This window comes from Hypomesus transpacificus, chromosome 5, assembly GCF_021917145.1.
Source record: "Hypomesus transpacificus isolate Combined female chromosome 5, fHypTra1, whole genome shotgun sequence".
Taxonomy (NCBI): domain Eukaryota; kingdom Metazoa; phylum Chordata; class Actinopteri; order Osmeriformes; family Osmeridae; genus Hypomesus; species Hypomesus transpacificus.
Genome location: NC_061064.1, coordinates 166,026 through 192,784, shown reverse-complemented (window position 1 = coordinate 192,784; position 26,759 = coordinate 166,026). Strand labels below are relative to the sequence as shown.

At 47.0% G+C, this 26,759-nt stretch overlaps 1 protein-coding gene across 2 annotated transcripts; it reads left to right on the top strand.

Annotated features, from left to right (window-relative positions):
• Positions 1–108: 108 nt before the first annotated feature.
• On the top strand, positions 109–26,726 carry gabrb4 (gamma-aminobutyric acid type A receptor subunit beta4). 2 transcript variants are annotated; one of them, XM_047020481.1, is made up of 10 exons: positions 109–268; positions 1,746–1,840; positions 16,366–16,433; positions 18,079–18,299; positions 20,962–21,044; positions 22,739–22,876; positions 24,145–24,297; positions 24,917–25,173; positions 25,914–26,003; positions 26,373–26,726. In XM_047020481.1, exons 1-10 carry the CDS (start codon positions 189–191, stop codon positions 26,724–26,726), a joined length of 1,539 nt encoding a protein of 512 aa, XP_046876437.1. In that variant the 5' UTR covers positions 109–188. The 2 variants fall into 2 exon arrangements, with proteins under 2 accessions (XP_046876437.1, XP_046876438.1); XM_047020482.1 differs by lacking the exon at positions 25,914–26,003 and having other exon boundaries at positions 213–268.
• Positions 26,727–26,759: the final 33 nt, after the last annotated feature.

Here is a 26,759-nt window from a genome sequence, read left to right as displayed (position 1 = left end):
CGGCTGGGACCAATTACGAGGTTTAAACACACGCATTTTTTTTAAATAAAGCCACTACATGAGTAGGTGTAGACTGTCGTATATATTTTTACAGTCATTTCTTTTGACTGGCTCTTTTACTTGTTTTTTACAATTATTTTTGGACAACAGGCGGTTGGATTATTGAAACTACATAAGGATTTGTGGAAATGTTGGGTCCTCAAGAAGATAAATTATGTGGAATTTTCTCTGCTTTGGCGGCTTTGTCCTTCGTTTGCTTTGCTCAAAGGTAAGTGAGCATTTTCTAGATGTTTTTTAACGACACACAAAGGGTTCGCCATTGCCTTAATGTAAAAAAAATAACAACAAAAAACATTTAAATCACATTTTCAGGATATCGACATAAGAGCGACATCACCACACAAATTGAACTACTAAAACCTATTCTGTAGCGTACGCGCGCGTATGTGCGTGCAAAATATGCGCGTGCATGTTCTCCTATTGTAAAACGCTATTCAGATATCCATATAACCATTAATTGGCTTGGGCGAGTATCAATCCGATTATATATCTCAATAGCCTGCCCTGTTTCCTTCCCTATAATTAGGTGATGAAACAAGGTCTAAATTAGCCATGCAACTGATCAATCACTGATGTGAATTAAAACAATTCCCTATAGATGAACGTGTTCATAATGTTTAGGTCGTCTCATTAATCATTTCAAACTATTAAGGAATATTCTTACATCAATTCCAAGGATTTAATCATCCACCGACAAAAAATGCAAATAATAATTTGCTCCCACCCCCACCCTATCAACAACACCATATCACTACTAGCGATTCATCATTGATCAGTCAGAGAAAGTGAAACAAAACCGCCTGTCTGGTAATTTTAGTGGCACTGTGTGTTGACATTTGGGTAAATGTCTACATTATAATTGATATTTCCATTAATAGCGCCTCGAGTCAAGTCCGTGCAGTATTGCGCATTTTTGAGCACCTGTTACCGTCTTGCTTAGAAGTCTTAGGACAACAACAAAAAACGTCCTCAAGCTATTTATTTTTTAAAGTAGACAATTTATCCTCAAGTGGGCCGACAACATTGTATTTATTTACCATGTTACCATTATAAACTACAATCTCAGACCCCAGATTTAGACAACTGAAGCTGACATCCTTAATCAAACAGCCATGGCCCTAAACTGGGTCTTCCATTTTGACGTTTTGACATTTCGATTACGTTCCTGTATCCCGTCCAGACAGGACACAGGCGGAACGATGGCTTTAATTAATACTCACAGACTCTCGCCCTCAACCATAGTATTTGTTCTGATTAGCCTTAATGACAGCTTCGTGGCGAATTGGCTGCTTTGGGTTACAATTTGAGCTTTTTCTTCATTTTCCTTCACGGATAAATAGGTATTTCAGTGTTATCTAACACCAATACTTTCAAAATTGTAAATTTTTGATTGGATTCTACCAATCAATCTGTCACTGTGTGTAATTTGCAGTAACATGTTGCCTGCCAGGTGTGGTCTTATTAACATCTCCTAGACAACCAGCTTCCCCAATGACTGTACATGTCTAGATCACATGACCACACTAAGTATGTAATAAATGAGTAATGAAATCCCATAATGTGAAATGTAACATTTTAGGCCCAGGTGGGTGCATGTGCAGAAACACAACAGTGAAAAACCCATGGGCTTACTAGGCCTTCCGAGGGGGGGAAAGCGTTCTCACGTTTGTGTTCCTCTCTCTCAGCTCCACCCCTGGAAACACTGGCATGTCTGTTGCCAAGTCTACGGTGGACAAGCTACTAAAGGGGTATGACATCCGTCTGCGCCCAGACTTTGGAGGTACGTAGGGGGGGGGGGGGGGGTACACCTGTCCTCGAACCCCTGTCCTTCAGCAACCACCTACACTAGTTTGGTCATGGCTCCCGTTTAGACCTCATCGAGATCCGCTGAAGTGTTTGAAACCTTAGAAACGGGACTTCCTCGTTGCTAGGGATATATTCACCACCACATAGCTGTGGAAGATGGCTTCTTCAGCAGAAGTAGGATACATAGACAAGCAGTCTAATTGTGGGTTTCAAGGATACAGCCATGGAGGGAGGTGAAAAATGAGGGTTTGCTGGCATTATTGTTATAAGTGATAATGAATCTGTTGACTGAAGACTACAGCGAAAATGTTGTCGAATGAATAATCTTTTGAAATCTTTGCTATGAAACCATATGGTAATATTTTGTATCATTTGAAATTGGCTCCTTTATGTGGGGCTTCAATGACAGGCTGTCACTGTGTACTATTGTGCTACCTTTTAAACGAAGCAACATTTGAAACCACCGTGCATCTTAACAAAAACAACTATTTTTAGGATGTTGTCATCATTACAAGGAAGAAATGCCTGTGCTTTTGTGAAGAGAAGGTTGTGTATTTTCAACCATCAGAAGTGTTGTTATGGGTTGTACATCCACTCATGTATCCCCCCTGTGCAGTACAGAACATTGCTGACTGATCGTGACTGTTTCAATGTTTTCTCACCACAAAGTGTCTGTTACTGAGGCACAGACTGGTGCAGTCAGCACGGAAGTCCTATCCTCCTCGAGTCTCTCGTGCTGTCCCAGTGTGTTTCCGCCGCAACGGCGGACAGTTAGCATGAGTGTCCCGCACAGAGAGGAAGTGACAGGGCCCCCGTCCCGCGCCCTCATACCCCCCACCCCCACCCCACAGGCAGAAAACTGTAGCGCATCACTTCCTGATAATTCCATCATCACTCAGCAGCTTCCATCCTGACACAACTGCTGACCAACTCCGTCTCTCCTGCGAGGAGACGAGGGAAACTATTTAATTGGACGAGGGGGCGTAAGGGGGGTGGGGGGGGGGGGGTGGCCGCCGCAGCCTGGGTCTACCCCGGGCCCATCCGCTGGGATCTCACCGTCCCAGGGGGCGTTGGGGAGGGTGAAGAGAGGGTTTTAATGGTTGAATCCCAGGTTTCCCTGGGTGTTGCTCCAGGACTCAGCTGACTTGCCGTGGTCTGCAGCGTGTGCCCCCCCCCCCCTCCCCGCCCATGCTGTCCCCTCCCCGTGGCATTGATCTCCCAGCCAAACCCAAATTCAAGTGACAGAGCTCTGGAAGACTTCCGTCTTCCAAGCCCCAGCCCTCCACTCTCTTGCCCTGCAGATCGCAGAGATTCCCCTCCTCCCCTTTAGATCCAAGTGCTTGGAATAAGCATTAGTTCATAGGTAGGAAGGCCTTAGGAAGTTGTAAATCTTCGGATAGTAAGCATCTTATGAAGACCTGATTGCCTATTGACTTATCTTACACCCTAACCATAACCCTAGCTCTAACCTTATGCCTTATTAATATTGTTAACACTTATATGGTCTTGTTAATGTATGCTAAAATTAATAAGCACCTCATAAGGTCCTCGTTACTTGTTAACAATGCATTTTTCAAGCACATGGATCTGAAGTGTTTCCCAGGATTCCTTTAGGTTTTTATTGCAACAGGAATGATTCAAATGTAGTTTCAGATCGAGTTAATGCAATAGTGAAATGTGATCTTTTGTGTTATATCCACTTTAAGTGTTCTTGTCGTGACGTATTCAGTCCAGGATAGAGTGAGTGAAAAGTTGCGTTGAATAAGAGTGAATCAGCTTTCTGCAGTTTCTCTCTCTCTCTCTCTCTCTCTCTCTCTCTCTCTCTCTCTCTCTCCCCCCCCCATGGTCTACAGTGCTGTGTCAGTAGCAAGACTCTGTGTTCCTCTCCTTTTTTACTGTCTTGGTGTTTGTTAGGATCATTGGCTTCCGTTGTGACTTCTCAACAAATAGCCCATGGATGTAGTGTGCTATCAGTCGGAGAAAGAGCTTGCACTAAGCAGAATCTACCACCCCGGTGTCCTGACGATGCGTTTGGGCATCCAGAGAGATGAGTAGCACAGCAAGAGAGGCCAGGGCACGCCGGTGTGGAGGACCGAGGATGAGGAATGACAAAGCTCACTGAGGTGTCGAGATCTCAGAGATATTTTTGTCCTCAGGACTTGGGGCAGTCTCTCAGACAAACCGCCCAGGACGGGGGATGCTCTGCTGGGGGGGGCCGGTTCCCGTGGCTCCAGGTGTTTCTTGTGCCAGTGCAGGACATCGTCCGAGGGTTGATTTAATTTAGACAAGAACCCCAAATGATGTCTGATTCGTCTAAAGTCGCATGCACTTACATTCTGCTATTGTGTGGTTTTACACGAGAGTCGGCCGTAAAATTAAATGGAATTAGCCGTTGTATCCCAAATGTGTCCACTTTCCTGATGGCCATCTGTGCAAAGCCTCACTTACAATCTCACTAATCAACGCAGCTTTTGACAACCTTGATTTTACGAGCCGATGACTCGTTACGTGAGGTTTTCTGCTCCTTCGTTTTTTCACAATCAAGCATTGTATTAAGTGCAGGGAATCCTTTCAACGTCCATTTAGGGTCAAAATTAATTAGTGAAAGTAATACGCATGTCGCACCCATGGCTTGAGGGACACGTTTTCCCTGCCTGTTGATTTATGTTTAATTTTAGAGTCATAGTGTTTTAAATAAGGAGCATGTGGACACGTGTCGGGCTTCTGTCAGTGACTGATCTGCTTCGTATGAATTTTATGAATTTGTTATTGTTGTCTAATTTACAACGAAGGGAGAGGGTGTGACGCCTTTGCTGTCACTGCGGGGACACACAGAGAGCATGCTGACGCCGCTGGAGCCAGAGTCCCCATGCACACAGCCACCCTCCCTCGCTCTGCGTTCTAGCCCTTTTTCATTATCCGGCATTCTCAGATTCTCTCTCTTTCACTCTTTCCGTCTCCCGGATAAACAATGGTTCACTCTGCCTTTCTCTCTATTTCTCTTCCAATGATTCCCTCCTTGACATACAGATACACACACACACACACACACACACTACAAGCACTATACAGACAACACACACATTCTTGCACACAGGCGCACGCCTTCACACACACACACACACACACACACACACACACACACACACACACACACACACAGACTGTAAGAGAGCCTGCCTATCTCTGTGCATCAGAGAATCATCTTGTACAGAGATCTCTATTCCAGCCGCTGCCGCCATGATTAGAATCTTAAGTGAACTTCCCAGACGGCTTACTTTGCACCTTAATGAGAGGGCGAGGGAGCCGGAGAGACACACCTGTGTTCAGCACACTCATGTTTCCTGCTGGACGACACAAACGGGGTAGTAAATGATATGCGAGGCAGTGGTGCCTGCACGCTGGAGAGTGGCTGAAGTTTACTCGTGAAATATCTGGACTGGATGTCTGTCAGATCTGAGCTGTCTTTAGGAGGGCTGTTCTGTTCTGTTGGTTGAGCCTGCTCTGGGAGTCTATCTGGGAGATATTTGTCTCATCTTGTAAGGAAGATTTTTTTTGTTTAGAGTAATAAACTGCCCTTGCCACTGGTCAGTCCATCATTTTAACCAATAATATGTTAGCATTTGAGTAGCCTGGTCCTAATACTTACAGTACTAGATAGTCATATCAATCAGTGGTGACTGTAGTAAGGTTTATGTCACAATATTAATGAAGTTATTGTAGGTTCTATTTTAGCAGCTGGCCATATTGTAGTTTCCTCAGTATTATGACTGTGATGGAAAAAGGGATATTTTTGTCACAACAAACTACATGCTCCAGTTTCAGAGCCATTTGTTGGTTGTGTTCATCAATTTGAGAGCAGTTTAATAATAATAAGTTAATACATTTTTAGAATTAATGATTAATATTAATAAAGTTCTTTTTCAGATCTTTTTTTCAGTTTAGAAACATGTCTTAAAACATCACTTCAGACATGCTCCCCAACATGTGTTGGTTGCCCTGTAGGATAGGTAATACCTCGTTAGTAGCAGAGAAACATGCGCTCCGCTCTAAACAGAGGGTTTACAGGATCATGGATGAGTTTACACAGCTGTAATTATCCCAGTAAACTCAACACCCCTTCTCGCGGCGACATATGCTTCTGACGATAGCGATATTGAATTAAAAACTTTAACAAGGTGTGGCCATACACAGTTGATTTATATGGAAATGTACATTGCAGGGGCCATATATTAATGGAACAGCATACATATCTCAGGCTCGTGGCAGCTGTGAGCAGGACCGGGGCGGGGGGGAAGTCGTTAGAGGGGTGATTTAGGACCCTGGCCCTGGGACACAGACCGGGGCACCCGCCACGGAACACTACGGAATTCTGCTTCCGTCAGATGGCCCGGAACATTCTCATTCCGCTGCAGGTCGCGCCCGGTCCGGTTACATGACCTTTTCGGAACTCTTACCGACACGTTATCACCCCAGGGAGATTTCCTGGCTAATAAATGTATTAGGGTTATGAATAATCCCTATGCTTTAATGTTGAGGGCTTGGCAGGATCTGCTGTGCAGTGTGTGGGTGGTTCATCTAAGCTGGGTTTGTGCTAGGGGACCGGGACTGGATCCTGGTCCTGCTCCTGCCTCTGCCTCTTTCTTTGCCTCTGCCTCTGATGCTGCTCCTGCCTCTGCCTCTTTCTTTGCCTCTGCCTCTGATGCTGCTACTGCCTCTGTGTTTTTGCCACTACTACTCTTTCTTTCTCTGTCTGTTTCCGACACTGCCTCTTTGTCTGTTTCTGCTACTGCCTCTCCCTCTGCCTCCGTCTCTGCCTCTGTTTCTGCCTCTGCTACTGCTTCTCCCTCTGCCTCCGTCTCTGCCTCTGCCGCCATCCTTGATTTGGGGGCGGGAGCGTGGATCATGAGTCACTCGTGTGCTGTGAGGCTTCGGGGCACACCGAGGGGTACTCACTGTAATGATCTCGCCTCGGAGTCGCAAAACAAAAAAAAGCATCGTCACAGTCGAGGCTGTGCCAAGCGACGAGAGAGCTCAGCTTAGCCGTCACCCCCGTCCGCCCCCCCTCCACCCCCCCCCAACACACACGCTCTAAACACACACACACACACGCTCTAAACACACACAAACACACACTCTCAACACACACACATACCCCTGAAGGACCCACTTTAAATCTAGCTGTCATCACCACAGAAATGGGTTTTATGGTCTCAGCTTGTCGTTAACAAAGCTTGAAATGGGGCTGACATATCAGTAGTGCTGTGAACACTGCCCTAGTGCCCATCCTGCCCCTCGTGCCCCTCCTGCCCCTCGTGCCCTCGTGCCCCTCGTGCCCCTCCTGCCCCTCCTGCCTCTCCTGCCCCTCCTGCCTCTCCTGCCTCTCCTGCCCCTCCTGCCCCTCCTGCCTCTCCTGCCCCTCCTGCCCCTCCTGCCCCTCCTGCCCCTCCTGCCTCTCCTGCCTCTCCTGCCCCTCCTGCCTCTCCTGCCCCTCCTGCCTCTCCTGCCCCTCTTGCCACTCCTGCCTCTCCTGCCTCTCCTGCCTCTCTTGCCCCTCCTGCCCCTCCTGCCTTTCCTGCCCCTCCTGCCTCTCCTGCCCCTCCTGCCCCTCCTGCCCCTCGCGCCCCTCATGTCCCTCCTGCCCCTCCTGCCCCTCCTGCCCATCCTGCCCCTCCTGCCTCTCCTGTCTCTCCTGCCCCTCCTGCCTCTCCTGCCCCTCCTGCCCCTCCTGCCTCTCCTGCCCCTCCTGCCTCTCCTGCCCCTCCTGCCTCTCCTGCCTCTCCTTTCCCTCCTACCCCTCCTGCCCCTCCTGCCCCTCGCGCCCCCTGGATCCAGCACTTGGCCAACACACTGAGATGTGTGTGAGTGGGCTGTGATCTTTTCATGTAAAGATGCAGGTGTCTGTAGGACACCTTTTGCTCAGTCTTGGAAATCGGTTTATGCAAAATAAAACGATGACATGTCTGATAACCATCCATACATAGCTGTATGCATGGTGTGAGGGACTGGTTTATTGCAAAAAAAACACAACAGAACAGAACACTGTCTAAACATACTAGTTTCTGGCCCAACATCATTTCACCCTAGAGGACCATGTTGAATCAGCCCGAGCCCTAGTATAACAGTCTTGTTTGTCGAGGCATCTCCATGCCAGTTTCTACCCTTGCAACCATTGTCTCCTGGTCTCTGCTCTCCCTGTGCAGGTGTCCCTGCTGTGCTGTACTGTAATATACTGGGTGTCATGTTCCCCCCCCCCCCCCCCCCCCGCCTTCCCTCCCCCCTCCACGGAGGCTAATTCACAAGCCTCTCTCCTCTGTGGCTGGAACTGTGTGAGATGCCTCCCCTAAGCCAGGCCTGGGGGCTGGTCACACTACAGAGCTGCACTGTAAAGCTGCTGGAGAGTACTGATATTGGTTCCGGCTGAGGGCGCGGGGACGTTCCACAGTGCAAGGATCCGGTACGGTGTGGGGCTCTGACAGAGGCTGCCGAGGTGAGGGGTGTGTGTGTTTGTGTGTGTGTGGGGGTAATATTCAGCTGTGACTGTGACCACCTGATCTCTGGCTGTCACATACTCCGACGCAGCTGTGGCGCGATGCCAGTTCATCCCTCAGACAACACAGCCACCAGCGCCTCTCATCCACTCCGATCCATCACCCCTCGCATCCATCACCCCTCGCATCCATCACGCTTCTCATCCAGCAACGCCCCTCATCCACCACCGCCCCTCATCCACCACCGCCCCTCATCCACCACCGCCCCTCATCCAGCACCCCTCTCATCCAGCACCGCCCCTCATCCACCACCGCCCCTCATCCATCACGCCCCTCATCCACCACCGCCCCTCATCCACCACCCCCCTCATCCACCACCCCCCCTCATCCACCACCGCCCCTCATCCACCACCCCCCTCATCCACCACCGCCCCTCATCCACCACCGCCCCTCATCCATCACGCCCCTCATCCACCACCGCCCCTCATCCACCACCGCCCCTCATCCACCACCCCCCTCATCCACCACCCCCCTCATCCACCACTGCCCCTCATCCACCACCGCCCCTCATCCATCACGCCCCTCATCCACCACCGCCCCTCATCCACCACCGCCCCTCATCCACCACCCCCCTCATCCACCACCCCCCTCATCCACCACCGCCCCTCATCCACCACCCCCCTCATCCACCACCCCCCTCATCCACCACCGCCCCTCATCCACCACCCCCCTCATCCACCACCGCCCCTCATCCATCACGCCCCTCATCCACCACCGCCCCTCATCCACCACCGCCCCTCATCCACCACCGCCCCTCATCCACAGCCCCTATCAAGCCCCTTGTCCACCACCCCTCTTGTTCACCCTCATCTATCAAGCCCCTTGTCCACCACCCCTCTTGTTCACCCTCATCTATCAAGCCCCTTGTCCACCACCCCTCTTGTTCACCCGTGCGCCTGCTTTGACTGTTCTTCCTACCCCGTTGAGCCCAACAAACTCCCATCTGCCTCCCGGTCTTATTTGTAATGGGAGGCTTTTAAACGGAGCCATGAAACAGCAGAGTCACTGAGTTGACGTTGATGGGGACAGTCAAGCGTCTGGGACAAACCGGGACAGTTGTTGCCGGGGCGCGGTTATGACATCACAGAGGGCGAAACGGAAGCCACTCCTCTATAAAATACCTTTGGAGTCATTTGCCAATTTTGGATTTGTTTAATCTCCCGACTTTATGAGACCAGTGGAGCTGTTAAAAGACAGGCAGCCTCTGTTTATTACACACGTACTCACTGTGTGTGGTATGTCGTTAATTGACGGTCGCTTCCACACTGCTCTTTTGTCCTTTGCAAAGATGACCCCTTAATTGACACGTGCATTAGTGCAAGTATCTTAGACGAGCAGGGAATGAGCATGTGACCTCATGCATGCATAGAGTAGCAGCAAGAGCTCATGCCACCCACCACTTTGATATTTATTTATATTTCATACTTATCATATTGGAGGTAATCTTTTTCTCCGTCCATGTGAAATGATGGGCTGTTTTGTATGACTGTGGCTCAGAGAGCCCCTCTGTAAGTCAGAGTAAAAGCAATGCCTATTCAGCAGAAAACGTCAGTGTGTTGCCAGAACAGTAGAATTGATGTTGGGGCGTGCAGGAATGATATCTATCCTGATGAAGAGAGAACAGCAAGTGATTTATTGCACAGGCAGCGTGGACAAAACTGCTTAAGGCAGGAGCACTCAGAACCCCCCCATCCCCTCGATTCGTACATTTTCTGCTCCGAGTCAAATGAGGTGTGTATCCGTTTGAGGGGGGAGCAGGGTGGGATTGGAAGGGGGGAGGAGGGGTATGGGGTGAGGAGAGATGGGAGGTACTTCATCTTCAAATTCAAAGTGTTGTTTTCAGCAACTTTGAACTGAAGGAGAAAGGAGGAGGTGGGGTGGAAAGAGAGATGGAAAGCGAAATGGAAAGAGAGATGGAAAGAGAAATGGAAAGAGAGATGGAAAGAGAGATGGAAAGAGAGATGGAAAGAGAGATGGAAAGAGAGATGAAAACGACTGTGAACTGGATGCTGCCGTTCTGCAAAGGTCCCCAGACACTCCGCCCAGCCATACTGCGTGAGGGGCGCTTTTTCAGTTTCCCACTCTCCTCCTCGTGCCCCCAGCACCGCCCTTTTTACACCCCCCTGTGATGGATGGGAGGTGCGTCCTTGAGAGGGAGGGGGGAGAAGGGGGGAGAAGGGGGGAGGAGGGGGGGGGAGGGGGGGAGGAGGAGGGGGGGGGGGAGGAGGGGGGAGGAGGGGGGAGGAGGGAGGGGGGGTGGAGGAGGGTGGGAGGGTGGAGGAGGGGGGGGAGGGGGTGGAGGGAGGGGGGGGTGGAGGAGGGCGGAGGAGGGAGGGGTAGAGGAGGGGGGAAGAGGGAGGGGTGGAGGAGGGGGGGAGGAGGGAGGGGCGGAGGAGGGGGGGGTGGAGGAGGGGGGGAAGGGGCAACAGGGACCGGCCAAGGACGGGACGCGGCTCTCCAATTGTTTCAGATAAACAAGAAAAGAAATGTCATTTACCGCATCCAGAGATTGATGCCTCGGTCTGCAGTGCCGGGAAGCATGCTTAAAAGCCCATCTCATTATTGAACTCTGGGGTTACTGGAGTCACAGGTTTTCTCTGAGAGCATCGTTTCACCCGGGTTTCTTTCCCAAACCGTTCCAACTGTTTTCCCCCTTAATTGAATCCCTTTGGCTCCATCTTTCTTCCCCCATCTCCCTTCTCCCTAGCCCTCCACGTCTGACAGCGCTGGGCCTCCCTTCACCCCTCTCCCCTGCCTCAGCAGCCTCAGGGTGTGTCATCAGTCCTGGTTACCTTGGTTATAGATCTGCCCAGCCCACGCCGGGTGATGGATCACGACGGCGCCCTCATGCTAATACAGTACAGTGTTTATTGCTTTATTGCAGATTGTTATCTTAATCGTCGAAAACGTATAAGGGCATCTCGTGTGTACTGCACGCCGAGTTAACAGTGAGTGATTACCGAGGTTTAGGATTGGCCGATAGCATGCCTCATCGTTAATGAAAAGGTGATGTTGTGGCCGTTCGTTGTTTCCAATTCCTTGTTGACAATTTTCGGTTAATAACAACACAAATAAGGACGATTTTCCAAGAAGAGGATGCTGAAACTTTAACGCTGACTAATTGATTCTCTGCTTTGATACTGATAATTGAGGTTCCAGGTGACTTAATGAGGCAGAGGTTTGTAATAAACTGCTACTTCCCATGTCAACAAATACAGCGATGATGCCCCTGGCAGCTCAGGTTGATGGTGTAGAACAGGGTTTCCCCTGTTCAAGCGCCCCCTAGAGGGAGTTGAGGGGTGTTGCCTTACTAGCATAGACCTTCCGTATCCCAAGACCAAATATAATGATGATTCCAACAGATATTTTGCAATAAAGCTTTGCCTGAATTTCTGTAGACTGGGAGACTGGTCTATGACAGGGTGGGTGTGGCTTATGGTAGAAATGGTGTGGGTGGGGGTGTGGCCTAGGGTAGGCTGGGTGTGTACACCTTTAATAGTTTTCTTCACATTTAGTTAAAATCCAACAATCAGATATCGTCTAGTAGAAACCCATAGGATTTTGTAGCAAAGACTAACCCTACAGTATTTTACATCCAGTTCGACAGTTTAATTTTATTCCAAGAAAGCAACATAACTGCATATTGGTCTGCTGGTTTATTGTCTTTCGAAAGGACTTTCATGATAACCGTGGCCATTGAATACAAAAGCGAGTGCAGATTCAACACTGTGCATGTAATCTCTGTGCTTCCCTTGTAATGTTAGAATGAGAATGCTGTACAGTTGCTATGGAACCCTCTGTTGCTAAGCAATGACTCCATTATTAGATTTTTTTTTTCTTCTATATCTGAGGCAGAGTGGTGTTTCCTTTGCAGTGGCGTTATCCAGCAATTTTGTTTTCACTGGGCCATTTGCAATTTGACAGCATCCATGAAATAACATGACAAAAACAAACCTCACAACAATGCAAATAATCCTATGTAGCATAATCAGAGTAAACCAAGGAGGAGTAACTTTCACATCACCATACAGACAACCCCCCCCCCCTTCCTCTACAATAATCCATATGCTGATGAGTGCAGCTCTCAGGTAGGAAACCTCTGTCTAGCGAGCGCATGCACCTAGAACAATAAAAGAAATGATGATAGGAGTTGATGGGTGCTTCAGAAAATGAATCAAACGTCTCTCCTTGTCTCTGCATCGCTGCGACTAGGGTAGCGGTGCTGTTTGAGCTGTGCGGGCCGATCGGACCCTTCACACAGGTTATGAAGCTTCAGACTGGTTCTAACGGGAGCGTGTCGTGGAGGAGGGTCTGCCGGGAGGAGAGAGGGCGGATCCGGTCGCTAGAACAAAGGCATTTCTGTGGTCCGTTTTGACTTTGGTTTTGTGTGCGGTATAAGTACGGGGAGATTGGTATTCCTGGTACTTACTGCCGAAATGCTCTTGCTGCTTTGTACAGACAAAACGTAAGTTTGCCTAATCCGATCGTCAACAACTGAACAACTGAACTCAATCCATACCCCTCTCTAGCCCAGTTAGAACACTGGATCTCTCACCAGACAGAACAGGACAGAATGAGGTGATGCCCCCCCCCCCCCCCACACACACACACACGCCCCATTGTATCAAACGTTGGTCTGTGGCTTAATTGTTTTAAAAAAGGGTTTTCATGATAGCCTCTTCTTACATGTTGGCATATGAATAAAAAATACCCCCCCCCCAAGCTGTCGTCAGCACTCCAGTGACCTGGGCCCACCAGCATGAACAGAGTCAGCACCTCAAAAGACCCACCTGCTTTACATTTGTCATTTAGATACGTACACAAACAATGAGACCATCTGGCTGGTGAGGGTAAAAAAACAGGCTGGCTCCAGGAAACAGCTCACGCTCAGCAAAAGCCGAAAAACCCAAACTACGGAGAGAGCAGAAGGACAAGCAGAGCTGCGAGTGGAAAGAAGGCTTGGCGTGTGGTGGGGTGGAGTGTGCGGTTGTGTGTCTGAGTGGGTGTGGCAGTGTTGCGCAGTGTGGTGAAGTGTGGTGTAGAGTGTGGTGTGGCCTATCCGATCCAAACACAGTGATTTTGTGCAGTGTCAGTCCTCTTTTGTCAGTCTGTGTTTTGATATGAATCTCCAAAGGATCCAGACACAGTCCTGCGCTATGCGTGGACGGTTAAGGGCTTGGATATTGTACGGCGTTGTTCAGAGTTCTCTTGAAAATTCGTCTACTAGATAGTTGCAAGCAGCGACTGTGGGATACACAAGTATAGACTGCGGGATAAAGACGATCACTTCTCACTGTGTTGAGATTGAACTGAAAGTGGGAGAGCGTATTTTCCTTCCTGTGGGGAGCAGTCCCCTTGGCAGGGGGCAGCGTGCTAGGATGAGAGACAAGAACCGACTGGCAGGCTATCAAAGATCAGGAAATCTTTTTACGTGAGCCGAGGTGATTGAATAGCAGGCGCAGTGTTGGACTCGAGCCTGCACTTTATTAAAGAGTGTTAAAAAAAAAAAAAAAACTCTGCACTCCTTGAAGACGGGCCTTGTCAATACTCAGGCGAGTTATCAGTCAGCGCCGGACGCGGTCCGTACTCTGGGAGGTCAGTGCTCCATGTGCGAACACAGTCGCAGGTCACAACAGGTAGTGGCTTAGATGCAGCTTATTGGAAAAGCACTGGAAAGTGCTGACACACTCTGATGTGATAATTGCAAATAGTAGATGTGGCTTGGCTCTGGTCTTCACCCCTCCTCCCCTATCTCTCCCTCCCTCTCACACACACACACGTACACACATAGCGCATGCACATACAGGCACATACACACACATAGTGCAAGCACATACACACGTAGTGCACGTACATACACACATAGCACATGCACGTACACACATACTTTAATTCATTGTACACATACACGGTAAAAGACACAATGCTGATCAAGTAGTTTTGTACTTTTCAAATATGGAAACGGTCATGTTTATACGTATGAACATAAAAATTGATGATGATAAAAAAAAAAACTGAGATGTGAGAGAGCTGCTGTTGGCGAAGCAGTGAATCATTTCAGCCTGAGAATTGAAGCTGCAGGTAAGTGCTTTTATTTTGAGAAAGAAATGATGGCAAAGTAGATCTCTCTCGCTCTGTTTCAATGAAGGTAAAAATATGCAGTAAGAGTTTGAGTGAGTGAGAGAGATCTGGATGCTTTCTGTTTACAACCAGCCCCTACAAATGTACTTTGACGTCTCAGGGGAAAATTGTTACTGGTTGCCTTCACAAAGCGCAATGGAAAATGGACCCACTTTTTTTTCTTTTTTTTTTTCTCTCTGAAGAGATGGGTCAGGGAATATGACAAAGCTACAGGGCATTTAAGAGAGAGGTAGGTTGCCGTGTCAACACGGTAGCTGCAGAAGGACGAGGGGGGAAGAAAATGGGACGACAGAAAATAGAGAGGAGATGTGCACTCTTAGTCAAGTGCTGGTTAATATTTCAGTGCCAGTATTTGGAGAAACATGGTAATTGTCAGATTTGTCCAGAAGAAGCCTGTTCAGAACTCATCCCTGGATTCTGTGAAGTAAAGAAAGAGGGAGAAAAAAAGACAATAATAAAGGGTTTGAGACTGGCCGGAAAAATGTACTGGTCGAAATTTTGTAGCACACCAAGAAGCACCATATCCATTGAAATTCTTCTTGATTTTCACTTGCGTGGTTTACTTCTGTCTTTGTTGGTTTTACATTTCCTCTCAGGAGGAGTAATGACACCCCCATAGCCTGGCGTGATTTCACTGATCTTGTTTTCAACGCCAGACATCATTGTACTTAACAAAAATCCCTGCTATGTTTAGTTTGTTTTTGTTGTGTTTCACAGGGAAGGGGGGAGTACGACCTATGAAATATTAATGTATCTAAGAAAACATTGCGGATGGTGGCAAGCCAGCCTTTCTAAAGAGCTTCCAGACACTGTTTCACATCACACGTACAAATCTCTAACTCCCACAATGCAACACACCTGATAAAGCAGGAAGAGACACCCTGTTGCAGGAAACCTTCAAGGATGTGATTGGTTAGGGGCGATGATGGAAGAGCTACCAAGACAACCTGATAGTCAAAATATTGAAGAAAACAGAACAGATTTTCTATTGGTGCTGCACCTCCTGTTTGGCTTCAAGTTCATAAAAAAATATTTATTTTTTATTTTTTGCAGCATCCGTCATTTTATTGGTTAGCTGTCTTGGATGTAGATTCCCTACATTATTTTCCCCCTTTTTAGTTGTGCATAGTTATGGAGAACATCACAAACCAAACGTAGGACCTACCAATGCTGCATTGGGTTACTGAAGGGTGTTGCTGTGAACCAGACACACCAGCTCACATGAAACACAAAGATTGATAGGATTCCAGCCCTGGCACATCTATAAATAGCAGCAAGCCATGGAGAAGTCCCACAACAAAAGGTTGAACATTCCTCTCAGCTTGTTTAGTTTGCATTGGGTCATCATTTGGTGGTCAGACGCTTTCTCCTTCATTTGATCGTCATGATCCAGTAGCCTGCTTACTGGGAAATGACTAATTCGTCCCTGGTGGGGGTGACACAGCCCCCTTTCTGGGATTGTTACAAATCAAGAAGTTCACTTTTCGGGGGGCAACTGGGAGGTGTGTCCTTGCTTTGAGCTCTGGATTTGGCACTGTGAGTTATCACCAGATGTGTTGAAGGTGAAACACCTGCAGTCTGATGAAGCCAAACTTTTGCACGCAGAAAGTTCTAGAAGGGCGGACGTTGTGTCGTCATGATCGAAGCCAGGGGAATTTGGTTGAATGTAATTTGGTGATTAGCAACATTATAAAAAAAATCTTGTAAACATTGTCTAAAATCTACCTCATGTTGCAGAAATCTACCTCATGTTGCAGAAAATTTTTGTTGTTTGGTAGCCTGACTTCTTCTTCTTATCTTCCCTCAGGTCCTCCGGTCATTGTAGGAATGAGCATCAACATCGCTAGCATCGACTCCATCTCGGAAGTAAACATGGTGAGTGTGACATTTTCCTTGCTGCAGTGAAGCATCCATTCTCACTCAGCCCTTTAGGATCATTGGTTTTTAATATGTTTTGGAAAGATATTTATCGACATTAGACGAGCTTCGTCCCAAAGTGTTTCAATAACAGACGTGTCCATCCTTTGGAACAAGACTTGAACACTTTGCTTTGACACAGTGCATACATTTGCCACGTGCTGTCATCTTGTTATTGAGCTATTTTGTCAATAACTGTCCCTGGTTTTGTTCACTAAGTCACTAAATAACACAAACTGCATTTTTTTTACATTTCAAGTTTCAATTGCCCCTTTACTTAGCAGATATATGCAGGTTTAGATCTAAAATGACGACAGACATATTGGAACAACATGTTTAGCTTGATTTACTAACTTGTGCTAGTCAAAGCTCTGCTGTATCGAGCCCAGTCGACTGAGTCAAGAAGACAATATGGCTGGGGTCTGAGCCATGACATCATTCTGACTCCCTGCGACTGCATTTTATTCTCAAACATATTCAATGCGGCACGGTCACTACCACAGTTCATACCCCTAGAAGTAAAATATGTGCTTTTTGGTTTTTGAGTGTTTTTGCGACGCCGAAGTCACAAGAGGATTTTCATCTGGTTCTGAGGCAGAATTTATTTTTAATTTGTTGGAGTTAGTCACTCATGTGTGAAGCAGTTTTCTTCGTCTTCATGAGCGAGCCAGGAAGCCACTTTGAGTAATATTTCTTGACGTTATTGAAAGTGATTCTTTGAAGTCTGTTGTTTGCAAGGAAACTGCAGGTTCAATCTCTTTTTATGTTCTTTTGTTCCCTGGACAGTTAGAGAGGAGAATAGACTGAAGAAGGGTTCTAAAGTTCCGTGTACCAAGACAGAACCCCCCCCCCCCCCCCAAAAAAAAAAATATATTAAAATAAAATTCAGCAGGGATGATGTTGCATTTGTTTATGGTTAAATAAGGTCCTGCTTGCATGCATGTCTTGTTAGACGTAATAGTTGGAAGCAAAATAGCAGTCCGGTACCATAGATCACACATCTATGGTACCGTCATTATTTGTCTGATGAACACAAGTGTTCTGGTGTAAGCAACATGTAAAGGGACACTGACATCTTGCTTTTCATAACATTTTATGTAGCATGTTTCGCTGCAAAACATGTTTTCGTGGAAAACATGAAATACTCTTTTCATAGAGCACGACTTCAAATGTAGGTCACTTTATGTCCAGTTGAATAACCACTCAGATTAGCTCCCATTCTGAATTGTGATGTATATTTTGGTTCACTTGCATCTTCAATATTTGACAGTGAAATCCTGGAATATCTAGCGTATATCAAGCGTATTCTACAAGAACACTATGTTTTGAAAAAACAATGTCCTTAAAGTACAATATGAGAGAGATTATCCCTCTAATTGTTTATTCTTAGGACATGGAGAAGGGCAAACAGTTGTATCTTGGTTACATTTTATGTCCACACACACACACTTCACTACGCAGACATTTTCATCCAAAGCCACGTCCAGAGGGGGTATTTCAACCTTGGACCTCTTGATGTGCAGTCAAATGCTCTAACCACTGAGCTTCCCTTTGATCTGATAATAACTCCACCCCCCCCCCTTCCCCCTCCTCTCTATTCCAGGACTACACCATCACAATGTATTTCCAGCAAAGTTGGCGAGATAAGAGATTGGCCTACGCTGAGCTGGACCTCAACCTGACTCTGGACAACCGCGTGGCCGACCAGCTGTGGCTCCCAGACACCTACTTCCTGAACGACAAGAAGTCCTTTCTGCACGGCGTGACGGTCAAGAACAGGATGATCCGTCTGCACCCGGACGGCACCGTTCTGTACGGACTGAGGTAAACACTTTGCTACGCTGTCACAATGCCCCCTGACCCCCACTGTCACAATACCCCCTGACCCCCACTGTCACAATACCCCCTGAACCCCACTGTCACAATACCCCCTGACCCCTGAACCCCGACCCCTGACACTCCCCTGACTCCTCCTCAGGAAAAAAAAAAAACTCTGGAGCAGACCACAACAAGCGTTGTTTATATTGTTTGTGAAACGTAACGATACAAGGCAGGGAGAGACAAACAGGCTGTTCAGTTACGTAACGCTTCTGTGGTCAGGACAGTGCCGTTGGTTGGTTCCAAAGGGCACATCCCATTCTCAAATGTTTCAAAGCTTAGTCTAAATGTAGCTGTAAATGTTATGTTAATGTTAACCAGTAAAGGTGGCATACCACAAGGCTTTTGTTTCAAACACAATTGCCCACGGTAGCAGGGTTTAGCTTCTGCTTCATAATTTGTCAAGAATCCCAAACTTTTACCCTCTCTCACTGTCATCATTACTATCATTTTGTTTATTATTTTCATTTTTAGAAGCGGAACATTTTGAACCATACGCTTGTGTGTAGCAGCGGCGTTGCTGGAATCTAAACGGCACAAAACGCCACACAGACGTTTTCCCTTCTCTCCAGGATGGCTCGGTGCATTTTTCCAGCCACAGTTTAATGCCCCAGAAAGGAACAAAAAAAAAAAAAAAACTGCAGAAAGGAGTTAATCCCCTTAGCACCTCAATGTCCCAGTTTCATCAATGAAACAGACTAGACAGCCAGCGAGTACGAAGAGGCCTAGAGGGAGGCATGCAGAGCAGTATCCTGCTGGGGGAAAGCAGGCACCCTGGGGCCGTTTCAGAGAGCTTCCCTGCTGCCTGGCGGGGCCCAGGCTCTGGGTCCTCCCTCAGAGGGCGGGGCCCAAGCTCTGGGTCCTCCCTCAGAGGGCGGAGCCTGAGGCTCTACCGGAAACCTGGACTGTAACGATGTGAGAGATGGGGAACGTCCTCGGTGGGAACATTTTCTTTTTTCTTTTTTTTTTATGCCGTTTAGTTAGTTTAAGATCAAAAATCACAAAGGACTGGGTGATTCCTTTGTGGTTTGGGCCTTGGCCTAGGCTTGGTTGAATCCTTTTCTTGGACAAACAATTTACAGAGGAATCTGCAGGGTTATGTGAATGGTTGAAAGGGAGTCAAGCATTGTTTCGACAGACAAGTTGGTTAAAGTAATTATATGTACTAGTACAGGTGCTTGGTTATTACTGATTATGAGAGGTGTGGCGTGGACCTGTCCATCTTGAGTCATAAAACCTGAAAGTGAAATGAGTTTCTGTAAAAAGTAAACTTACTCCCAACCCTCCCGTCTCCCCCCCCCCCCCATAACACATACTGTACAAACACAAACCGTGTATCTATCAAACTCTCCCTGTGAACGTGGCGGTTCCTTTGACATGCAGAGGTGATGAGTTGAAACTCAATTACTTTTCCCATTCAGCCAAACCAATGAGCTCCCTATTTCATTTGCACAAGTGGACCGAAAGCATCGAAAGCTGCTATGATTTAACAGCACAAATCTAATTACTAAAATGTGCTGCACTAGTAAATATCTCAGTTAGTGCCAAAGACTCCCACTAAACTAATCTGTAAACAGGACTGGTTTGCTGGGCCACTGGATGTATAGAAATTGAATATAAAACATGCATACACCCCTTATCAACACACCTGGCGGTAACACAAATCTACACAACGGAAAGTCCCGCTTTCAGACTTGCATGCGTATTACAAGTGCAAATATGTTTTCTACATCTAATGTTACCTACAGGGTAGAGGTTGTTCATTGTATCTGTGTTGTTATTGGTTTGGGGGGAGTTGAATGAGGTACAGATGTTGAAAATCAGCTTTTTGCAGTTTGCAGTTCAACCACGAATTGTCACGGTGCCTCGTTGACAAGGTGTCTGTACCTGTCTGAGCACTAACACTAAGTATCAAATCAAACGTATGTGTATAGCCCTTTTTACACGCAATCATGTCACAGAGGGCTTCACATACACCCATAGAACTGCCCCTCAACCAACCTAAACCCTTAAGGAAGACAAGGAAAAACTCCCAGAAAAACTCCCAACAGGAGAAAAAATGGTAGAAACCTCGGGAGGAGCAATTCAGAGAGGGATCCTCTTCTCCAGAGTAGTACCCTCTGTGTAACATGAATTTTGTATGCAGACCTCTGTCTGTATTTTGAGTCTACTTGCCTTAGTCGGAACACATCCTCACCAACGTAAATTAATAGTGTTTCATTCATTAAAAATGTATTAAGAGGTGACCACAGCTATTAAGGGAACGTCTTAAACAGAAAGACAGATGGTGCGGAGAGAAGAAAAGCACCTTCTCACGTCCTCTTCAGCTGCAGACGCGTGTCAGACGGCTGGCGCTCAGCACCAGTCTGACAGCCACTGCATTCGCTTTCTTTTTTGGAGGTGGGGGTGTCTACCCAATCCCCCCCCCCCTCCCCCCCTCCTCCCCCCCTCCTCCTCCTGTTAGCACGAGACAGTTGCCGTACATTACTCATTTAAACACGCACATCTCGCAGGCTGCGCCGTGATTTTTTTTGTGCAGGTTACCAAGGTAACGACGGTCCTCCTCCCTGGGCCCCTCTGTGTCTCTGCTTCCTGTCTTGTGTTTCAGAATAACCACCACGGCAGCTTGCATGATGGACCTGCGGAGGTACCCCCTCGACGAGCAGAACTGCACCCTGGAAATCGAAAGCTGTAGGTGGACCCTGTGCACCGGCTCACACCTTCCAGCCCTCTCCTCTGTAGACTAAGGATCCTGTAACCCCCCCCACACACACACACACACACACCGTCAACACAGCTCTGGGGCTCTTCAAGCCTCACTGCATGAATGTCATCCTGCCGTTCCCATTGGTCAGCCTTTCTGAGACACAGCTAGATACCAGCTGGGATTGAAAGAAAATTAAAACATTTTACACACATCTATCTACTTCATTTTAAACAGAATCCATTTTCCAGTCAAAAAACCTTTACTACTTAAATCGGCACTGTTTTCACCATGAAATATACATAAGAATAACCTAAGAATTCATGCACTTAGTTGTGTAGTTTTCATTCAACGCTAGTCTCCAGTTATCCAACATAACTTCCTTCAGGCAGACAGTGTGAACTCCCTAAATCGAGGTGTGAGGGCCAGAACTGCAGCAGTTTTGTCAAAAAGTCACCTGACTACTTGGTGGTTTTGATGCAGCAAATGTTTGCAGCTATAATCATATGGATTTCTTACGGCAGCTGTTTGGCAGCGTTATTGGCATCCAAGACAGGGTGTGTCATCCGTTATAGATGTGTTAACTCAAAGGCCAATGACTCCATCAACATGTGCTGCTGAAATTTAAAACACTTCGATGTGGCCCAATGTATTTAAATCTCGGCTCTAGCCAAGGAGCCGTGCCTGTCACAGTGACGCTAATGAAAAACATGGCTATATCTCTCCTCACACCTTCACCACCATCTGGAGCAGGAGGGTCTTGCCAAGTAGACACATGCTAAGGTAAATAGAAACCACGGCAGCATGTCCCTGATTGGTCTTTGACGTCCAACATTTGCTTCTGCTACTACTAGCCAATAAACATGATCGCTGGTCACTAAATACTACCAGGGTTTGCGTTCAATAGAACAGACATTTTCACCAATATGAGTTGTTTTTTATATTTGTGGAAGTATAAATATTTGGCTGTTTTGGCAATAATATCGAGGATATGAAACATTTCTGAATGACTGATTCCAGTGAGGCAGAATGTGTTGGCGAGAAGGTTTCTCAGTGCCCCGCAGTATCATAGATTAAGGGCTAGGCAACGGGGTAATGCACATAGTTCCATCACCTCCCGCTTCAGGGAGAGATTAAAATGGGATGAATTCTGTGTAGAGTATGGCTCTTGACAAGCTCCTGGCTGGGACAGGGGCAGCAGCAAAGAGGCAGTTAAATGTGAAATACAGTACAGGCATGAATCCTGTGGATCCACTGCAGGGTGAGAGTGTGTGAGGTAGCCTATCGCTTGAACCGCACAATGTAAATCTGCCTTAGAGGTCACACTTTGACATCCATGTCTCATGAGTGTCGAGTGTGGACTTTTGCAGCGAAGTCTGAAACACAGCAACCTGACAGCAGAAGGAGACAAACAGCAGCGGCTTGACAGAGTGTCCTGACAGAGTGTCCTGACAGAGTGTCCTGACAGAGTGTCCTGACAGTGTCCTGACAGTGTCCTTCATTGTTTTAATGTGACCAGGACTGAACCTTACTCTTAATCATCTCTCCACCCCTCCCTCTCTCCGTCCCATCCTCCACCCCCCCCCCCCCCCATCTTTCCTCCATCCTTCCTTCCATCCCCCCCTTCCTTTCTTCCATTCATCCCTCCCTCCATCTTTCCCAACCTCCTTCCCTCAAACAGATGGGTACACAACAGATGACATCGTGTTCTTCTGGCAAGGAGGGGACACGGCCGTGACCGGAGTGGACAAGCTGGAGCTCCCTCAGTTCTCCATCGTGGAGCTGCGCTTGGTGTCCAGGGAGGTGAGGTTCACCACAGGTAAGAACGGCAACAAGCACCCGGGTCTGAGCTGAGTTGAAAACCAACTGAAATTTTGCGTCAAAATCTCTGTGTTGTGCGATGTTGTGTTACAGAGCTTGGTTGATTGAATGGAAATCTATTATCTTCGTGGCATGTCCGAACTCAATCTCAACCTTTTGAACTAAACCTACATGTTTGGAAAGCTATTTGCTTCCGCTTCATAACTTGTTTTGGAAGGCTGTTTTTCAGACTGTAATATTCCATAGAATCATAAGATGTAGATATTCAGCATTATCAAGGTGTTTAATTGCATTGGTGAGAAGTTGAATGTAATTGTGCCTTGCAGTTTCAAATAAAGGGTTATGGATAGGTCATATCCAGGTTCCTCCTTCTCATTTACAGCTTATTGGTGCTGCAGTTTGAGTAATCAATTAACACCATGTCCAAACTTCAACCCATTAAGAGTAGCTATCTGTGTGAGATAATAACAGTAATTATATTATTGATTAGCCAAACAGATTCTGTCATCCATTACTTTATCAAAGCTACTTACAGTCCAGGGGATTGTTGAACCTGGGACTATTTGACGTGCATCCTATGCTCTAACCACTGAGCTCTACCCACAGTAGAGGTAGCCATGGTTTCACCTGCCAGGACATCTCCCACCATCTTTTCCACCCAGACTTAATGTAGTGATAATGTGGTCTCCCGTACGCACCTTTTAAATCCCCTTTAGGTGATGTTTAGAAGACAGAGAAAGTGCTAAACAGAGAAAAACACAGCAGCTCTTTGTGACAATCCTCCAAGGGATGCTGGCGAGGCCTGCAGAGATGAGGGGGGTTGCAGAAAATCTGCCGTGTTTGCGACTTTCTGCCATGTTTAATTGGAATCGAACTTGTCCCTGGAAAGGAATCCATTGCTTTGGGGAAATTAAGTGCTCCGTCTGAACAAATGAAGAAATGACTACCCTGCGCATTGTCAAAGTGCAGACTTTGGAACTCATAACTTGTGCCAGATTCTTTTCTCTGCTCTTTTTTTTGTTTTTCTCCCTTTCCTCGTTTTGTCTTGTTTTCACTGATGGCTTTCTTCTTCTCTCTCTCTCTCTCTCTCTCTCTCTCTCTCTCTCTCTCTCTCTCTCTCTCTCTCTCTCTCTCTCTCTCTCTCTCTCTCTCTCTCTCTCTCTCTCTCTCTCTCTCTCTCTCTTTCTCTCTCTGCCTCTCTCTGTCTCTCTCTCTCTCTGTCTCTCTGTCTCTCTCTGCCCTCCATCCTTTCTCGTTGTGTAAAAGGGTCCTACCCCAGGCTATCGCTGAGTTTCAGGATAAAGAGGAACATTGGCTACTTCATCCTGCAGACCTACATGCCGTCCATTCTGATCACCATCCTTTCCTGGGTGTCCTTCTGGATCAACTACGACGCGTCCGCGGCACGAGTTGCCCTGGGTGAGACACCGCCGCCGCCGTCGCCTTTTGTGGCGTTCCCGCGCCGTACGCTGCGGGGCGGAGCCGGCTCCTGCTCCTCACACAAGGTTGCCGTGTCATTGCGGTGACTTGCGTTGCTGTTGTACGGCGTTGTTAAAACTGCTGGCCGCAGCACAATCACGAACGGTGGTCCCACACCGATTGAGGAGAACTTGTGCCGTCGCGAATGATTAGAGCTGTCAAAGTAGGGGGATCATGGAATGGCATTAATCACATGGTTTTCCTATAATTAGTCATTGATTTGATGCCTTTTTTAGTTGTCGTTTTTTATTCTCGTCAAATGTGGACCTAATTGAAGGTGTCTTTGATGGTTCAAGAACATATTGACATATCGGTTGAGTTACTGATGTCATAAAGATGGTAAAAAAATAAATAAACACAATTATCTAAATTCATTTTCATAGATCTTAAACAATATCAATCTGGCTTGTGAGATTCAAGTCTCTGTCAATCTCTGGCACATGTATAAATAGGTGCATGAACGTAAATGAAACGTGCCAATCAGATCAAATATCAAATGTGTCTTCTGTTGATTTAATGGTCGTTCTCTGTTTCTGTTGTCTGTCTCTGCCTTTTTCAGGTGTTACCACGGTGCTCACCATGACAACAATTAACACCCACCTTAGGGAGACCCTCCCAAAGATCCCATATGTGAAAGCCATCGATGTCTACCTCATGGGCTGTTTTGTGTTTGTGTTCCTGGCGTTGCTGGAATATGCCTTCGTTAATTACGTGTTCTTTGGAAGAGGCCCCCAGCAGCAGAAGAAGATCAACGACAGGATGAACAAAGCCAACAACGAGCGTCCGAGATACGAAGAAAAGCGCCTGAGGGAACAGGTTTGCATCCCCGTGTCTCCTCCCTCCTCTCTCCTCTCTCCTCCCTCCTCTCTCCTCTCTCCTCTCTCCTTTCCTCCCTCCTCTCTCCTCTCTCCTCCCTCTCGTTCTCTCCTCTCACCCTCTCTGCTCCCTCTCCTCGTGCCGGTCACAGCCAAACTGTCAAATAACCAACGCTTTTGTTAGTCTTTTGTTTTGTTTTTTTGTTTCTTTACATAGACTAGTTTTTATCTCCCAAGACGAATCTATACTAATACTGATGCCACCTTTCCACTAGATACACATTCGGTAACCATCCTCCATTGCTCTTCTTCAAGCCCTGACTTAGTAACGAGCGTAGTGTTTCTTCATGGAGGTACCAGCTCATCAAGCTCCGGAGTTGTGTGACACATTTTCATTCTCCAATCAGGGTGTTGTCTATGTTTATGCTGTGGGCTTAATTCAGTCTAACCTTGACACAGGAGTTGCATTTTATAACCTTTTGTTAGCTTCCATTGAAAATGGCAGGGTGGTGGGAGGGTTGTAGAGAAATATTTGCTCGGGGAATCAATGAGTTTAGGCTCTAAAACAGTTAGACTGAGTGAAGTTCTTTGTCTGTGTCGGAAATATGACCTGCCATGCTTATGCTAAATTGTTCTTGTTAACCTTATGTTTTATGTATTCTGTATTTTTAGAAAATGTGCTTGATTGTCAGTGTTTTATAGGCGTATTAATATTCTCTTCACTTTTTTTCACATTGCAAGGACTCCATATCCGTGCCGTTTCAAACCAACACCCTCAGGTCATATACACAGCGGAGAAATCTGTATCTCGAGGAACAAAGAAAAGTTGGGGTACATGCATTTAGAAATAATACAGTTTGTGCTGTGTCGCAGCAGTTTAATTGAGGTCTGATAGTGAGATTGATAGAGCGATGTAATTAATTTGTGTCAACTGACTCAACATTGAGAAAGAAATGTAATAGTCTTTAAGACCGAAATGGTGGAAAGTGAATAATTAAGAAATCTTTTTAAAAAGAGGCATGAAGAAAATGACATTCCATATCATCATTACATTTGCTTTAGCTTAAATTATAAGAGCAGTAATGTAGGAATGCCAGGCAGGGGAGTCACAGTGCTTAAGCAGACAGGAAGGGGAGGGGGGGAAGTGACATCACGATACCTCCGTCTCTGACACCCTGTCTCCACCGCTCCTCCTGATAGGTGGATGCGTACGGGAACATCCTGCTCACCACGCTGGAGATGAACAACGAGGTGATGCCCTCCGACGTCGGAAGCAGTGTCAGCGACTCGCGGAACTCAGTCATGTCCTTTGACAGTTCAGGGGTGCAGTTCAGGAAGCCCATGGCCCCTAGGGACGGCTTTAGCCACCACTCCTTGGACCGCGGCGCCATGCGCACCCGGGCCAACTGTCGCCTACGACGACGCTCCTCCAAGCTCAAGCTGAAGATCCCTAACCTGGCTGATGTCAGCACCATTGACAAGTGGTCCCGGGTCATTTTCCCCATAACCTTTGGATTTTTCAACCTAATCTACTGGTTGTACTACGTGAATTGATGTGTATCCTACTAGGAATCATGGGCCATATTT